This window comes from Haliotis asinina, chromosome 9, assembly GCF_037392515.1.
Source record: "Haliotis asinina isolate JCU_RB_2024 chromosome 9, JCU_Hal_asi_v2, whole genome shotgun sequence".
Lineage (NCBI taxonomy): Eukaryota > Metazoa > Mollusca > Gastropoda > Lepetellida > Haliotidae > Haliotis > Haliotis asinina.
In genome coordinates, this window is record NC_090288.1 from 60,153,916 (window position 1) to 60,173,142 (window position 19,227).

The window sequence follows — 19,227 nt, forward strand, 5'->3', positions numbered from 1 at the left end:
ACGTGACACGTACACATGCATGTTGCACAGATCTCTCCGTCTGGTTAGCTGGATCATTTTTCAATGGAAATCTATGGAAATGGTGTGAAAATTTGCCGTCCGGAAGCGTGGGGTCCGGTTGTGCGAGTACAATTAAAGAACATAAGTTTCGCTTCACATAAAAATCGTCTGGAAGGCGGGGTTTCCGGATATGTAGGGTCCGAGTAAACAGGGTTCGACTGTATATTAATGGAAAGGTGATATGTGGACTTTTGACAGACAAAAATTCTTCCTCTTGCAACATTTTAAGCAAGGAATGATATCTGTTTCTGCAATCTGGAATGGTATCACATGGATTTGTTATTATTGACCATTGTTTTGAAACTTTGTTTACAGTCTCTAGCTATTGACTGAATACATTCCTTGGGTGCAAGTCATTGTCATATGTTTCAGTGTTTTGTGTCAGAATCACTGAAAGCAACAATATGAGAAACCATCATTCTCTAACTGTTTAAGTACAAAACTTCATATTCTGAAATACAATAGTTTAGTGTAGCTGCTGTGTGATAACAGACATGTTCAGACATCCAGAGTTAAGAACATGTCACCATGGAAAGCATGACAGACAGGGTGTAATGGCAGCTGTTTGTAAGATGGATCCTCTGTGTCATATCCTGAAACATAACAGACGATCATGTTGAAAGTGCAATAAGGGTAGACAACTCCGACAGATCACCCCAGAAATACTCAGTATTGTAAGCTCTGACTCTCTTAATCTCTGATGTTACTAGCCTCTATTTCTTATACATTCACTTCCCACCATCAAACCCATGAAGATCTGGCTAGAATGCAACCCATTCTTCTTGTAAGAGGCAGCTAGATCAGGTGGTCTGACTCCCTGAATTAGTACACATGCCACCATATCCTAATTGATTGGATGGATGATCATGGTGTTGATCACTGGACTTTCCGGTCCAGACTTGATTATTTACAGACAGCTGTCATACAGCTTTATACTGCCGAGTGTGCTGTCAAAAAAGAAACAAACAAAAATCACACCATCAAAGGGTACCTGTATATAACTAGTTGTATAGCCATACCTACTAGGTTTCATCTCTATGTAACCATTGTGATATAGTTTTGACATGATGGTATAGTTTTGAAGCTTTTGCACTCTCCATATGCAGTCCCTCCTTGCATGACATTGTGTTTGTATCAGGAGATAAATATTGACAGGTTGCGCCAACTCATGACCCAGGCATCTTGTCAGAGGAGCATAGAGCCAAGCTGCAAACACTGCTGAATGATGTTGACAAGAAGGCAGCCATCATGCTTGAGGTGAGGGTTTGTGTTTTTGAGACCTGAAAAAAAGTCAGCAATGGTAACAGAGTTGCATTGATGTTCAACAGCTGATGAAGGTGTCATGGTTGATAAACTTGCCTGTTATTAGGTATCATGAAGGTGTCTACTGTTGTACCAGCTGATTAAGGTGTTGGCTGTTGTACTAACTGATAAAGGTGTCTTCTGTAGCACCAGTTGATGAAGGTGTTGGCTGTTGTACCAACTGATGAAGGTGTTGGCTGTTGTACCAACTGAAGAAGGTGTTGGCTGTTGTACCAACTGATGAAGGTGTCTACAGTTGCACCAGTTGATGAAGGTGTTGGCTGTTGTACCAGCTGATGAAGGTGTCTACTGTTGCACCAATTGATGAAGGTGTCTTCTGTTGCACCAGCTGATGAAGGTGTTGGCTGTTGTACCAACTGATGAAGGTGTCTTCTGTAGCACCAATTGATGAAGGTATTGGCTGTTGTACCAACTGATGAAGGTGTCTACAGTTGCACCAGTTGATGAAGGTGTTGGCTGTTGTACCAACTGATGAAGGTGTCTTCTGTAGCACCAATTGATGAAGGTGTTGGCTGTTGTACCAGCTGATGAAGGTGTCTACTATTGGACCAGCTGATGAAGGTGTTGGCTGTTGTACCAACTGATGAAGGTGTTGGCTGTTGTACCAGCTGATAAAGGTGTCTTCTGTAGCACCAATTGATGAAGGTGTTGGCTGTTGTACCAACTGATGAAGGTGTCTTCTGTTGCACCAGCTGATGAAGGTGTTGGCTGTTGTACCAACTGATGAAGGTGTTGGCTGTTGCACCAACTGATGGAGGTGTCTGCTGTAGCACCAACTGATGAAGGTATTGGCTGTTGTACCAGCTGATGAAGGTGTCTACTATTGGACCAGCTGATGAAGGTGTTGGCTGTTGTCCAGCTGATGAAGGTGTCTTCTGTTGCACCAGCTGATGAAGGTGTTTGCTGTTGTACCAACTATTGAAGGTGTCTACTGTTGCACCAGCTGATGACAGTGTTGGCTGTTGTACCAACTGATGAAGGTCTCTACAGTTGCACCTGTTGATGAAGGTATTGGCTGTTGTACCAGCTGATGAAGGTGTCTAATGTTGCACCAGCTGATGAAGGCGTTGGCTGTTGTACCAACTGATGAAGGTGTTTGCTGTTGTACCAACTATTGAAGGTGTCTACTGTTGCACCAGCTGATGACAGTGTTGGCTTTTTGTACCAACTGATGAAGGTGTTGGCTGTTGTACCAACTGACAATGGTGTTTACTGTTCATTGCAGGCTGATGTTGACAAAGAGGCACGGACAAAGATGCACAAGGCCATCAAATCTCTCTTCCCATCCCTGAACAGCAACACAGTGGAGCAGGATGGAAAGAAGATGCTCAGGATCACCAAGATGAAAGCAGGTGAGCATAGCAAACACATGATTTGGTATTTTTATACTGTATGTTAAGTAATGTATAAAATTGTTGACTCTTCAGGATTTGTGGCAGATTTCACTCACATCCAGAGGAGTTCGAACATTTTGAGAATCACAAACTGCCTTTTTTTTTACCTTTTTGTAGTTCAGGGAATCTAAGACATGGATCTGTACAAAGAAATAATTTAAGTTTCCTTATCCTGTCTAATGCTTATTACCCTTATATCCTCCCTCTATTCAAAGATAGTGGAACTCGTGAAGGTCTAGGGTAGAATAGGCCTTCAGCAACCCATGCTTGCCATAAAAGGCAACTATGCTTGTCGTAAGGGGCGACTAACGGGATCGAGTGGTCAGGGTCCCAGTTCCGCAGATCGATGCTCATGCTGTTGATCACTGGATTGTCTGGTAGCTTGTCATATAGCTTTAGCATAGTGCGGCATAAAACTAAACTCACTGACTCACCCAAAGATAGTGGAACACTTGAAATCCCTTGAAATTCCCTTCTAATTGAAACGGACATACAATGCACTCACCCATCAGAAGCCTCGATTTCCCACCACTATGGTCGCATGACCAGCCATATCACTCTCTCTTTCATCGCCTCACAGGATGGTTGGAGGCACTTGGGGTCCCGATATGTTGATAAATGTTTGCTTGTATTTTGGTCCTTTAAACTAAATTGTGTTATATTCGGTTTTTGGATTGTATTTATTATCATCATGATGTAAATTTATTGCTGAAATATATTAATTTTCATGTGTTTTCGACTTGTTTTCTTCAACTTAGACTTAGTCTCAGTTGATAAAATCGTGCTCCCAATGTAGATTACGGCTGTGCTGTTACATGGTAAAAGGGTTGTACGAGGGCTGTTTTGATTTAGTTTATTCCCGGTCAGTGCAATGCTGATTTATAACTGTCGCTCATGTTTTATATCATGAGTAAGTCATCAACGTAACTTCTCAGCCCTTGTTTATGTCATGACAATCTTTATTTATGTGTAAATCGAACTAAAAGCATTGTTGTTGAAAAAGAACATGGTCTGTATCTGGCTACTTGTTTATGTTGTGAATAGGAACTCTCAAATCAAATCTTAGATTTTTAACTGTCAACAATAAGCCTCAAAGTATTATTCAACAGTTCTTGTTGAGAGATGTTGTAATACTTTGATATTCTGGATTCTTTGAAGTTATGATGACTGATTGTTAGTACTGCATGCGCCCAATCTGGATTCCAGCTTTACTGTCAAAACATGATTTGTATTTGTTCCAGCTTCTTATTCTTTTGCTCTTAGAAAATAAAGCTGGAGAGACAAAGAGCTCATGTTCGTGATGCCTGAGCTTCGGACATTACAACGGCTGTCAGCGGTTGATCCGCATATATTATGTCCTTCATGCAAACCTACTTGTTCTTCCACTGTTTGCTGTGAGATTTGTAATAATTTGTCTGATTCAAAATTTACCTGATATTTACATAATGTTCAAAGACATGCTAAGGACAAACAGCATAGGCTCCCTCAGGTCATGTCTAATAGTCGGTTGATTCTGTGTCTAGTAACCATATGTTGACCATGGCTGATGTACCCAGGGGCATGGTTGAGATACCAGCGAGACTTTGTCGAGATCACGGAAGTGGACATCGTCAGAATTGGGATCATCTCAATCTAAGAAGTTGAAATCGTCGTCATCATCGAAGACTAAGTCTTCAACTACTAGATATAGCGCAGGAAACTACACTCAACATCATCGATGAGTTTGTCCCTCCTGATAAGCGTCACATCTACAACGAACCTCCACTACTGCTTCCTGAGGTACAGGTCATCAGCACTTCTGATCAGCATTCAGTGTCTGTTAGACTTTCATCAACTACAACAACGCTGCAACCTTCAGAGAGTCTACATTCTGCGCAGACATCTACAACGTCTATGCTCAACACGCCAGATGCTTCTGAGAATCAACCTCCGCTGCATGCACCACAGTCACTGGACTCCGGCCTCTTCGTGTAACAGCTCACCACTCACATGATCAATCTTGTGGATCATAATTTTAAAGATCAGCAGCTGCACTAGGTCTCTCAGATGAAGAGAATGCATCATATGCATGTTCCCGTTCACAGAAATCATTGTGTTCGGCTTTACATCTCATCACAGTCTGAATGAAGTTTCTTCCATCAATTTACCGAGTGCTCACACTCTTAGATTCCACTACAGCCACAAGCGTTTATTGTCTGCATCCCCCTTTCATTGGAGACAGCGTCGTTGTTCATCTTCCTCATCAGATGCGGATTCACGCTGGTATGCGTGAAGGCATTCATGGAATATTAGTCATTTCAGGGAGACACACAGACAGGAGGATCACACTGATGTTCACTGCATGGACATTGTTCCCACTCATGAATGCATTCGAGGAAGGACAGAGAGGATTCAATGGACTGGGTTAGTCGTCGCTGATCTCCATCACAGAGGTATCCTTCTCTCTGACTCAGACATCATGTGGATTACAAACGGGTGTACCTCGTCTCACAAGTGAAGAACTCTAACATAGATCTCACCTATAAGATGAGTAATGAGGACACTGACACTTTGACGTTTGCTCCGAATGCACCGATATTACAATCCTAGAAACTTTGTCAGCAGCCTTCCAGACGGTGACCAAGTACCAGCAGCAACACTTCCCAGCCTTCAGCACTGATAGATTCCCACTACATCACATGGAGCCCTTCACAAGCTCATCAGTGAGACTTGCAACAGGTCTTACAAAGTGAGGGATAAGCGACTGGCTCAACTGGATACAACCACTCAGCGTACCTTCTTCGGACTCGCCCTTTCAAGGCCTCTCATCTCCAAACTCAGCAACCTGGAGACTGAAGAAAATAGGACTGGACTCTCTGAAGAAGGATCAGCAATTGATATCAGAGCATCTGGCTTTACGTCTGCCATGGAACAGGACATCCTGCCAGGGGCACTAAAGGAGGAAAGGGCTGAAGATCTTGTTCGAAAAGAATCAGCCAATAGAACAAGCTTTACTCTCACTGTTAACACTTTGACAGTGGCAGCATCTACTCGGTCTGCTCGGTCTGCTCACTTCAGCACATTATTTGACCAGATAAGGACGCCTACAAACTACGCCCATTACTGATTCAGTACCTCAACACCTCAGATTGGATTATTCTGTCGGACAACTTGAGACCATATCTACTATAGTGGACTTGCCATTCGAATGTCTGCGCAGGGAGCTATTTACTAGAGCCAGTCTACGACAACAATCCCTACATAGAAGGGTTACCACAAGGTTTGGGTGCTCACCTAAACAACAAGGTGGCAGCAGGAATCTGGATGAGCAATGAACGCTTTCTGCGTATCAGCCACCTGGATATGAAAGCTGTAATCACTGATCAACAGCACTGAGGAACAAACTATTGATGGTTCATACAGACAACTAGACAGTAGCGTTCTCCATGAACAAGCAAGGGTCAACGCGATCTCACAAACTGCTACAGCTGACCTTTCAACTCCTTGACATTGTCAACGACTTGAATCTTCACATAAAGGCATGTCACATCCCAGGTGCATGCAACATCATGGCCGACACGCTGTCACGCCCTCTAGAACCATCTCCAACCGAATGGATGCTACATCAAGAGGCGTTGGGACTCATCAGTCTGACGTTTAGATCTCCACAAATAGCCACAAGATTCAACAAGCAGATACCAACATTAGTATCACCAGTGCCAGACCCATGAGTGTGGCCAACAGACGCTTTCAGCTACTTGTGAGAAGGGCTGAACACTTATGTGTTTCTCCCATCCAGTACTACTACTGAAAGTCACCAGAAAGATAAAGCGGACAATGCTGATACAACTGATTTTGGTCGCGCCTTCGTTGACAGCGAGAGATTTGTTCCCAGTACTCATTGATGAACCCTGACAACCAACACTACAGCTGCCAGAGGAACATCGTCTATTCACACACCAAACAAGCATACAACAATCTGGCATCGTTCCACCTTCACATTTGAATTGTGTCAAAGCTTGCTTAAAACATCAAGGATTTTCTACATAGATCTACCCACACATTATACAATGATAAATGGATGCAGTTTGAAAGATACGCTGGGAAGAAAGGCATCATTGCAATGAAGGCCACACATCCTCAAGTAGTGGACTACTTATGTCATCTACGACATACCAGAGGACTGAAAGGTTCTACACTCCAAACTATACTTGGCAGTAGTCAGCTCTGTTATCACCATGAAAATGGGGATCAAGCTGACTAAAGTACTGGAACTACTTGCCTTACTATGTTTGTTCAAGCTGAAAGACCAACAATGCAGATTTAAGGCTCCAGCTAGGGATTTGAATGTTGTGCTACAACACCTCATGAGTGATGTCAACGAGCCACTAGACCAAACATTGTTTGAAATTATTGACACAGAAAACGCTGTTTCTACCTGCCTTAGCAACAGCGGCACAGATGTCAGAAGGACATACCCTGGACTTCAATCACACACGATTTGACTATAGTCATCATGAGATTGCCACAGACATTGCAACGGAGGATGTCACTGGCATTCACCAATTTATGCCACTTGTTGTTGTGAACAAGTAACGATTCCACAAAGGCGCTGGGTTTCACTCACCCTTTCATCACATAGCTTGAGACCAAGCCGCTCTGCAGAGTATCTTGGTTGAGAGTCCACGCGCATGTCTAGAACAGACTAGCATGATTGATTTTGACCCTGTACTTATAATGAAGATACTTGTACATAAAGAAGGATCATGACTGGTCTTGATAGAAATCTTGACATATAGTTGTATTAGAGACTAGCAGGATGCTAGCTGATCTAAATATCATCACATTCCAGTCAAAGAATGCTTTACGAGAAGACATGTTCAGCTGGATGTGATCCCCCCTGTCCCACAGATGGATAATGGAAGAACGGGACTGCACTACCACCGTTATGGTTTCCCAAATAGGGGTCATTCTGGACATGCCTATATTGCAGTCAACAGAATTGAGCGTAGCCTGACCCACAGCCGTTTCTGTCACATTCTGTAAGCATAATAAATATACGTCAGGATCAGGAAAAATATGTAATTTTTTAATAAAATTGATATTTTATACTTATCCTGACTCTTGGCATCAAGCCCTCCCAACCTCCCATCCTAGACATGGTGAATTTTCCAGTATTTCTCGTATCGGGCTTATGTGACAAGCATGGCTAGTCATGTGACTGTATTGGCGGGAAAGGAAGGCTTACAGTTCAGTCAGCGTATTGTACATGCGCTTCAGTAAGAAGGGAACTTCAAGGGATTTCAAGTGTGTTGCTCTATCTTCGCATAGAGTGGGGGTGGGGGGGGTTAAGCATGATAAGCATGAGTATAAAATATTATTTTTATTCAGAAAATTACATTTCCTTGTGGCACATGCCTATTGCTGTTTCCCCTTTCAGTGTAGGCCGCTGTCCTATGTTCCCAATAACAGTGAAAATAGCACACCCCAAATGAGCTTCTCCTGGACCCTGTTCCACAAAACTCTTGTAAACCTAAGAGCTCATGACTTTTTTCGTAGCATTCACACCTCCAGTGTTACAGTATAGGAAGTACGAATGGTACAAGAGAAATAACGAGATCTTAGGTTGACGAGAGCTTTGTGAAACTGGGCACAGGATGGGACTCGACCAACCTCAACCCAACAAAATTACTAGAATCTATACTTTACCCAGAAAGAGTATTCCCAAACATTATGTATGTTACATCTTGTGAAACCAATACTGTTTGTTACAGGTACCATGCTTTCTGTGGTTTAATTTACCTTCTCACTTTCAGACCAGCGAACACGTCCTGAATGGAAGCCTAGCCGTGGCAGTTACTGCCGCTTTGTGTTGTACAAGGAAAACAAGGACACTATGGATGCCATCAACCTCATCTCAAGGCTAGCCAGGTGGGTAGGGTCCCTTCAACCTCATCTCAAGATTAGCCAGGTGAGTAGGTACCTTCAACCTCATCTCAAGACTAGCCAGGTGAGTAGGTACCTTCAACCTCATCTCAAGACTAACCTGGTGAATAGGTACCTTTAGCCTCATCTTGAGATTGGCCACCTGAAGGTATCCTTCAACCTTTTCTTAAGACTAGCCAGATGTGCAGGTTAACTTCCAACTTTAAAATTGTCAACTTTAGTTGTTTGTAAGTTTCAAAAGTGTCTAATATTAATCGCTTCCCTTCCAGGTTGAAGACTCACTTGTTCAGCTATGCAGGTACAAAGGACAAACGAGCTAAAACATCACAGGAGATCACTGCATTCAAGTGAGGCTGCATTCTTTTTGAGAATTTGGATGAAAGATGGAGTTATTTCCCTTCACAAACAAGTCCTGGCTACATGAATTACTTCAGAATTGTTACATCAATAGCACCTATGTGGTGTTGAAGCGTGAATATACATGACTCCTACTGTGTTGGACTGTTCATTGACATTATGAAGATATCACAGACTTCATATGATCAGTATCTGTGGAGTAATAAGAGATTGAACAAATTGGGTTTCAGAGTCACTGCCAACAAGCTTCAGGCTGTCAACGCAAGACTGCGCAACATGATGATGGGAAACTTCAGGTAGGTGACAAATGGCCTCTGTCTGGTTGACTGCTGGTAGACTGTATATGTGGACAAAGTTAATTGCCTTCTGTACATGTTGTTATAGTTTGATTTCAAGTCTTAAGATATCTGATATTTGTACTTCACACTAGTTGGAGGGTATATGCATACACGGTAAACATTGATTGTCAAAATGAGATGAGATGTGTTAATAATAACTATTATGGATGTAGAGAGACAAAATGTTGATGTAAACAATTGACATTGAATGATGGCAACATTCATTTACATGTGATTTGTTAATGACATGATGAAAGGTAAAAAATTTAAATGTGTCCAACTTCTAGTTATGTAAAGGATCCATTGAAGCTCGGACAGCTGAGAGGGAATCGCTTCAAAATAGTGCTGAGGTGAGTGCCCACCATGTCTGAGGTATGGAGGTCATGACTCCATACTTCCACAGGGACGAAAACACATGGGTATAGGTTAATAGGAGAATGTTGTTTGGATGTAAGTTAATGACCTGTTCTTCTTATAAAAGTCAACTGAAATCTGTCAGTGGTGTGGTTCAGTGACTATGTAGATTGTGAGACATTACACCTGATGGCTTACATCTCGGGCCATGCTTTTAGTGACCTGGCTGTTAAATAGCCGTAATGTATGATTGAAATATTACCGACAACATTGATTGTGGCTGTGACTGGAAGATTGAGGATAGGAGCGGTTGAATAAACTCTGCTTGATACTGTGGCACGAGTGGCTATACAGACTGATGAACATTTCTGTAACTCTGTTCTCCTGTTTTATGTGTTAGTGGTTATGATAGCAATCTGAGATGTAATCACTGTTGCTACATCTGCTTATACAAATTTTAATTTTTCAAGGTGTATAAAAATGCATATACATATTGTATAAATCTTAATATCTACTTGCTGTAAAACAACCCTTGTGTGTGAACTTGTTAGGAAGCTGTTGGTGTGATCCCTTACCAAAACTGCCATCCCTCTCTGGTTGGATCATCACTGTTAGGGTCACTGGAAGTCTTAGCGTGTTCACTACTGTTACTGGTGTTTACAGAAATGTGACTGGCACAGATGACCAGGTCACTTCAGCCATGACATCACTGAAGACACATGGTTTTATCAACTACTACGGCATGCAGAGATTCGGCACCACGTCCATTCCCACACATCACGTGGGCAGGTAGGTCCATGGTGGAGTCATAAAAAGATGTGTCCAATAAAGGGAGATAGAAACGTTATTGACTGTCACTTTTCTCATGCTATGATGTCATGTTAATGCTTATGTTGACAACTCACTCACTCGCTCACTTGCTTACTCACTCACTCACCAAATCACTCACTCACTCGCTCACTCTCTTTCATGTTTCTACTGCAGGGCTCTGCTGCACTCACAGTGGATGGAAGCAGTGGATCTCATCCTCAAACCACGGAAAAGTGGTACGTTGGTTTGGATGTTCTTAAATGATTCATCGTGCCGAGGACTTATGGAACTGCTCAGTCATTCAAGGAGCCTGAACTTTCACTGCAGAGTAACATTCCCTGACAGAGACAGGATCCAGTACTAGAATCTGTAATTCAATAAGAAAGTGTAATCTCTATTATAACGTATGTTACATCTGACCACTTTCTACGTGGCATTGTGTAATCATAGCTTTTGGCCGTGGGTCCTGTGCCAGTTAACACGTATCTACATGGCATTCCAAGTTGTAATATGAGTGAGACATGATATGAAGGGGTTAAAAACATTCAAAGGGTTATACCAGAATATATCTGATGTTAACAGGGGACGACAGTATGAAGAAGTGCCGTGAGGAATGGGGCAAATCACGTGATCCGAGTGCTGCTCTGAAGTATGTCCCTAGTCATCACAACATTGAAAGGACTTTGCTGGAGACACTGATGAAGCAGGGGGAGACAAACTATGCCAATGCTCTGCAGGCGGTGAGTCAGAACAACAGAAGTAGTTGCAATGAAAGTAGTACCTAAAACCAATATTAGCAGCAGCCAGATAGTAGGTTCAGAAATAACTGTGTTGAGCGTACCATTTAGATTCTTGGATGGATTTATGCTTGTTATAAAGACCCTAAAATATTTAGTGTTTATTTGATTATGGCAATGTCTCAAATATCCTTACTTCATGAATTCACCTGTGGAATGGGTATCTAACAATGCATATTTTTCCTTATCCTTACTCATGCTTATAATGCGTTTCTCCTCCTTCGATATGAACCTAGTGGAACACTTGAATCCCTTGAAGTTCCCTTAATTGAAGAGGACGTAAAATCAACTCTCACTCACAAGAAACCTCCCTTTAGCCCATGCATTGGCATGTAAATCGGTCACATGACTGGCCATGCTTGTCACCGTCTCCTCCATCGCCCAGCAAGATGGTCGGAGTCAACTTGAGATTTAAATATCCTTTTATATTTCGGTTCTTTACCCGAAAGTTAGTATTTTACGGCATTATGATATGAAATTGTTGATAAATTTACAGATTTTTTCTGTTGTTGAACATGTTTTCATCATGTGAGATTATGTTTTAACTGATGTAATAGTGCTGCTAGTGTAGGTTACATCTATCTACGAAGTAACAGGGTATTTAGCATTCATTCCATCCGGTCTGTCCTTCTTGGTCTGTCCTTCCTTCCATCCCAAAACATTGTGTGGAGCATATCTAAAGTTTACAAAATAGGTTCACCAAACTTCACACTCATGTTCATCATTACCCATAGATGAGAATTTTGCTGTTTTGAAGTTTATCAGAATTTTGTTTTTGTGTTTTCATGGCAACATGACAAATGTGTTTGATGGTTTTGTCTGGAGGGTATCTATCCAAATCTACAGGTTAGGTTCACTAAACATCACACACATGTTAATCATTACCCATTGATAACCCATTTTCTAAATTTTTTTTCGGAATTTGTTTTGTTGTTTCTATGGAAATATTGACTTGTGTTTGATGGTTACCTAGCCACAGTATGTCACCAAAGCTATACATGCTAGGTTCACCAAATAATTCACAAGTTAACCATAACCCGCAGATATGCCATGTGTTATTTAGGAGATAAACATCACGTGCTGGCCAATTTCCGGGTGTTATTGAGTATTTGAAGCCCGGGAATGCATTTGGAACCGACGGCGTCAGCGGCGTGATGTTTTGTGTTGTCAAGTCCTTCTTTTTTTAGCTTTCTTATCATGGACAAAAATACATTGTTTGCTGTGTGAAAATCTTTATCTTGGAGGATGTTTATGTTGCGATCATAAGGAGACGCTCCTATGTGCCTGTGAATAGCAGCCCTTAGGCCGACAAAGGTTGACTTGGAGTACATATGGCCATTCACGTTCTGAACTTCGGCATAGAACAACCTCAGCCTCTCATTCAGCTCAGAGCTTGCCAGAAACTCGAATTCCCTTCCATATCCATGGAAATCCAACCATTCTGTAAAAGACATTGCCCCAATTTGAATCCAGTGAGTATTTATATCTACATATTTTTTCTAACAAAATTTAATAGTGTCAAGCGTAACAGAACGTGGCATTCACCGGTAAAGTCTGTAATATGTCCTTATTTGTTTTGAATTTGGGGTGTTAATTCGTTTCACAAAGAGGAAAGTAAATTTCGAAGTTATTACAAGTTTTCTATGTATTATGAACAGTGTACAAATTAAATGCAATGTCAAGCCCTCCAGGTTAATTTTTGCAGAGTTGTTCTTGTCATGTGGGTGGCAGGGGACATAACTCTAAATGTCTCAGTTTGTTTACATTTTTGGATTTCTTACGTTTGAAGACCTTTACACCCCATGCAGTGTTTCTTTCAGTAGCTTTAGATAATGAGGTTTCCATTATTCCCCTCAGCCCCACTTCATCCACCATAGCAAATCTCCCCGTTTCTGTTGTTGCCTTTATGTCAGCTGTCTCCGCCTGAACGCTGGGTTGAGAGTTTGCAGTTGAAGCAGACGTTGATGGAGCCAATTCCATATGTTCATCAAAATCTGTAATTTTACGATGATTTCTAACTAAATTACGTGAAAATCATACGTTTTTGTCTGTTTTTTTTTTTATAATACTTTACTTGTTATTTTTTATTTTAAAAACTGGCAAGCAATCTGCATTACTGCTTCCAAGCATGTTATGTATTTCTTGATCTACTGTCATTTCAATTTAATTACTTACTATCATCCTGCATTAATAATTCCAAGATGTTCTCGTCTATTCCTCAATGGTGCCAACATCGAAATTTGGAATGTCCAAATTTTCATGTGCTGTGGAACACATCTTGAAAATGGTGGAAGCGAAAAAAGTGCTGATTATTTGAACGTATTTATACGCAGCGAATAGTCTTGAAATTTCAGGGAATCGAATGCCATTCGATCATGTTTTTCAACCAATCAGATTACAGAACACACTGACTTTTGGTTTACAATTATTTGCAACATGATACACAGTCAAGTTCAATTGTATATTGGGTTTCCACGGAAAGCACAAAAAAATAATACTTCCATGAATTCCTACTCTAATCAGTACATGGCAAAAGTTTTATCAAACATGTACGTAAAGTTTAGTAGAGTCACATAATATATCAATATCAGTCATTTCCATGTGGGAGGCAGGGGTAAGTGAGCTTCTACACTTGTTGCATCTGGTAGCCATGTGCTGACTACTGCTAATATTCAGGGTTATATTGAATCAACAAACATACCATGGGGGCGCTGTCAGGATAGCATGGAGACTAGGTCCTAGTCCCAGAAGAGGGTGTCATCAGAATCGATGTCATTTAAACTAAAGTAGTTGAAGTCTCTATGTCCTCCTAGACTGGTCTTCAGCTACTAGGGCTTTGCCGAAACAATGGACCAGCTCTTCTTTATAGTCCCTCAGCAATGATATCGCCCCTCCCAATGAACGAGACGTCTATGATGTATCACCTACTACCTGAGGTACAGAACTTCAGGGAATCAGCACAACATGCAGCATCTAGTAGACCTTCATCTACTGCATCTACGGTGATGCTGCAACCTCCAGAGTGTCTACTTTCAACGCAGATATCGACATCGTCCACACTAATCATGTCGGATGCTTTTGTGAATCTGCAACCACCACAGCATTTGGACATCATCAGTCAAGTACAGTCAACTACAGTCAAGTACAGTCCAGTACAGTCAACTACAGTCAACTACAGCAACCTTGCGTGACGATTAGACAGGTCCATCAGGTGAAGAAAATGCTTGTGAAAACTCCTGTTCACAAAGATCTTCACCATCAGTGGTATCATCTTGACGCAGTTTAGAGGATGCATGTGAACGCTGCCATTCACATGGATCTTCTCCATCAGCTGTATCATCTAGATGCAGTTAAGAGGCTCGAGACTCGAGGGCACGCACTCACATATCCTGCTACAGCTGAAAGGATTCACCAACTGCATCCCCCTATCGTCACAAACGTTGTCATCTTCGTCGGATGCGGTCTCCACACGTAGGCCTGTGTGGAAGCATTTACAGAATGGTGACCATTCCAGAGTTGCGCCCAGACATGAAGATCACGCCAACATGTGGCGCAGGGACGACATGCAACAAATCCTTTCGGACAACTCACAAAGAATAGAGATGACTTATGGCACAATCACCAGCTTATTTCAGAGGGAAAAGAAGTCGTCTTCTCAGATGCAGAGATTACAGCTTGAATTACGGCTGGGCTAGACCTCACTTCACCATCAGAGTCCAGCGCCCTGACCTACAAGATGATCTATGACAACTTGACATCTTGACCTTCCCTCCGATTACGCTTATAGCTACTGTGCCGGACATCTTTTCTATACTGCAACAAAGTATCAGCATCAACACATGCCATCCTTCAACACTCAGAGATTTACTCTACAACTCACTCAGCGAGTGAGCTCAAGCACTGTCAGCATTTCAGTAGGAAGGGTTCCCTGTATGCTTCATCTGGACACTACAGCTTGAGATATGGGTCGTCATCACCCTTGAACACGGATCTTCATACTTCACAGGAGCATGCACTCATTCATGTGCGATCACATTTGAGGAATGCAAGCTATTCTACTAGAAGACACATGCAGAATCCACATACAAATATTTGCCATTTGATGCCAGAAGTTTCCAACTTCAGAGAGGGCAAGATGATCTTATCTACTCTACTTACATCAAAGGAGAATCAACAATTCATCTCCACGCGTCTGGCACTAACATCAGGTTGCTGTGCACCAGCAGTGAGGAATCCAACAAGATTAATTTGACGCTTCATAAAGCCCGGTTACTACAGTGAACCTCCACCAATAAGCCATGGGGAAGCTTGGAAAATTTTTTTTGCAACATCTGGTTTAGACTGGAAGACTACAACTACAACTTTCAACTCATCAGTCAGACATTCTGATCACCACAAATAGACCTATTTGTCACCAGGTTCCAACAATGGACCAACAGATACCAACATTTGTATCTCCAGTACCAGATCTGTTTGCATGGACAACACTCGCTCTCAGCATCTTGTTGGAAGGAATTAACACTTTTGTGTTCCCGCCACCAGTCTCACTACTGAAAGTCATCGGAAAGATATAATAGACTACAATGCTGCAACTGACTTCGGTTGTGCCTACTGGCCAGTGAGAGAATGGTTCCCAGTACTCATCAGGAACTAGGACATCCATCACTGAGTCTTCCAGAGTGGAGACTCATCCATCCACACACCAAACAAGCACCTTGCATTCAGATATGATTCCAAATACAAGTATGGATCATATCTGAGGCTGCTTGAAACATTGAGCAGTGAAGGCAGTCACCTTAGATCTACGTAGATCTACTCGCACCTTCTACGACGATAAAAGGATGTGATTTGAGACATACACCAAGCGGAAGGACTTCACTGCATCGAAAGCCACACATCCTCAAGTAGCAGACTACTAATGTCGCCTAGAGCATACTACAGGACTTAAAGAACAACTAAACTCAAATTTTTGGTACTCTTTTTACCACTGCATATGAAAGATTTCTGGTTTGTCATAAACGGAACACCATTCTTTTTTTTAAAAAAAACTTGGGATTAATTAATACCAAGCACTTAAAAGTTGCTAAAAAGCCGTCTGCTTCTCTCGCGCCCTCAAACGAAACCACAGACAGGTTATGTAACACAGTCGCCTGAGCCCAACAGTGACGTCATAGAAGGAACGATTTTCAGTTATTTGTATAGAAAATGTGTAGGAAGCTCTTCGTTTTGCTGATTTCTCAACGTCACCAAAGGCATGCCGAATTGTTGTGTTGCCGTCAATTGCTCCTTGGGGTCGGGTGATGGTGTCACTATGCACAGATTTCCATCGGACCCCGTAGTTTGTGCTTAAATTGGTTGTTTGTGTGTGCGAAGCGAGCGTTGTGGAAGCCTGTGGTTTATACTATATCGGATGGTTCGCCCCCTACCACTCTTCCAGGATACAAAATGGAGTTCAAGTTTCATCAAGTTTATAAAATAAAGACTGCTTACTACACACTGCTGACCAAAAGGATTTTGCATGAATATAACGCTTTCTTCCTCGGACGCGAGGTTGTGGTCAAAGCGCCAATATTATAGTAAGTAATATTATTTCGACTCCCGCCTCGATTGAAAGAGTGAAATTGTTATGTTATAAGCAATGTCATGTAAAATCCTAATGTCCATCAATAAAATACATATTTTACTACCAATGAAAAGTAGTTTTGATTTTGTAAGTCCGTGAAGAGAAACTTAAACAGCATTTATCTTCAGACAGGACGCTGCCATTTTTGAGAATGGTGAAGTCGCGGGCTAAAAGTCTGTTCCAAGTATTGAGATTACGGTTTGTTTTCATCAAGTTAGAAAATCAAAACTACTTTTTACTAGTAGTTAAATGTGTATTTGAATCATGGCCAAAAGGATTTTGCATGACACAACTTGTAACATAACGACTTCTTCCATGGAAGCAAGGTGGGGGTCGAAGTGACATTAATATTGCAAGTAATATCATATTGCCCTCCACCTCGCTTCCAAGAGTGAAATTGTTATGTTATAAGCAATATCATGCAAAATCCTATTGTCCATCAATAAAATACATATCTTACTACCAGTAGAAAGTAATTTTGATTTTGTAAGTCAATGAAATCAAACTTAAATAGCATTCATTCTCAGACAAGGCGCTGCCATTTTTGTAAATCATGAAGTCACGGACTAAAAGTCCATTTGAATTATTGAGATTATGGTTTGTTTTCATCAAGTTAGAAAATCAATCCACTTTCTGCTAGTAGTTAAATATGTATTTGAAACATGACCAAAAGGAGTTTGCATGACACAACTTGTAAGCGATCTGCGAATGTATAACAGGAATTTAAATATCTAGACATTTTATAGTTTGCCTAAATGAATAATAATTTGCATGTATGCCCTAGTGTATGTCGTCTGTATCATTACAACTTCACGACGAAAACAATGATTCTGTTGAAAGCTATGACAACTTAATAAAAACAAAATGCAAATATTAAAATTAAAACAAAATAAAGTTACAGGAGAAATGTCAGGCTCTTACCTTGTTCGAGGAATGTATCCATCAATATCCACAAAAACAAGTGATATATAATTCAACTGCAGATTTCCCAAGTGATGTGTCTTTAACAGTCTAATCTACGAAATGTAACGTTTCAGGTTTTTCACATTGCTGTATAGTCTCATTGGTCACCCAAGATAGCACACCTGGCCACTAATTGCATAATGTGCATCATTCCTTTAAAAAAGTAATTTAGTTAGCCAATAGTGAGCAGTCAATCAATGTATTGGTGGTTAATCCTTTGAAAGACGGGTGTTGTTTGTACAACGTAGACACAGATTGTAGTCAGTATAGATTAGTAAATGTACAGACATAAACACTACCTTTTGACAAATCCCCATTGAAATCCGCATAAAAGTAATTAGTCAATCAGTGTGTTATCGGTTAATCCTTTGATCGATCCAGATACAATTAATGCCAAATGGGGACCTTTGTCGGGTAATCTAAGTGGCGTTACCACTAATTATACCTGTTATAAATTCATTAACCTGAGCATCAAGTGAATGATGACAAATAATGAGTAGGTTTATACCACCTAACACGGATTACAACCTAGCGTCACCAAGTGATTTTGACAAAATCATCTATAAAAACTCAAAAACTAGGCAAAGCAGGAGACAAAACTAAGTGATAGTAGATTGTGATAACATATAGCTTTCTTTTTGCACAACAGCTTTCGCGATTTCAGGTTTGTACAAACCTGTAAACAAAATAATTTAACCCCTGAAATGTAGATGAATATTGCACAGACCCACATTTCTATACCTACAGTTACGTCATGGAGATGTGCCGCTCTGATTGGTAGAAATTTCGTTTGCGGCTGAGAATTGTGCACTGTTGACAAAAAGGATTACAAAAAGGTTGATTTAAGTTAATTAAAGGTCGAAATGAGTAGTTTCAATGGCGGGGTTTCATTCATAGCGATCTCAGCAAGTGATTTTGTATTTGTACCCAACCTGAGTATATGTGATCTTTAAAGGTCATCAGTATCAGCCTTCTAAGTGTCACTCAGCTTCGTCATCACTATGAGATTTGGGATGAGCTGATGAAAGTGCCAGAATTACTCGCCCTACTACGCCCGTTCAAGCTGGAAGACCAGCAATGCACCAGCTTGGGATGTGACCACTGACATTTACAAGCCTCTAGGTCGGACATCCTTCAAACTGATTACACAGAAAATGCTGTTTCTTTTTGCTTTGAAAAAGGCCCCACAGAAAATGCTCTGTACATGATTTGACATTGATCATCATGAGATTGCGCACCAAGGACCGTGATTTATCAACTGCCGGGACAACCTGTATGACAAT

General features: G+C 41.2%; 1 protein-coding gene across 1 annotated transcript in view; it reads left to right on the plus strand.

Moving 5' to 3' along the window:
• LOC137295523 (pseudouridylate synthase 7 homolog) overlaps positions 1 to 19,227 on the plus strand; it is a 30,828-nt gene that overhangs the window by 5,312 nt on the left and 6,289 nt on the right. The window contains exons 3-11 of the mRNA XM_067826896.1: positions 1,216 to 1,317; positions 2,609 to 2,735; positions 8,573 to 8,687; positions 8,972 to 9,049; positions 9,290 to 9,355; positions 9,685 to 9,747; positions 10,415 to 10,540; positions 10,736 to 10,797; positions 11,144 to 11,301. Coding sequence (XP_067682997.1) covers positions 1,216 to 1,317; positions 2,609 to 2,735; positions 8,573 to 8,687; positions 8,972 to 9,049; positions 9,290 to 9,355; positions 9,685 to 9,747; positions 10,415 to 10,540; positions 10,736 to 10,797; positions 11,144 to 11,301 — 897 coding nt within the window. The remainder of the gene's footprint in view (positions 1 to 1,215; positions 1,318 to 2,608; positions 2,736 to 8,572; positions 8,688 to 8,971; positions 9,050 to 9,289; positions 9,356 to 9,684; positions 9,748 to 10,414; positions 10,541 to 10,735; positions 10,798 to 11,143; positions 11,302 to 19,227) is intronic.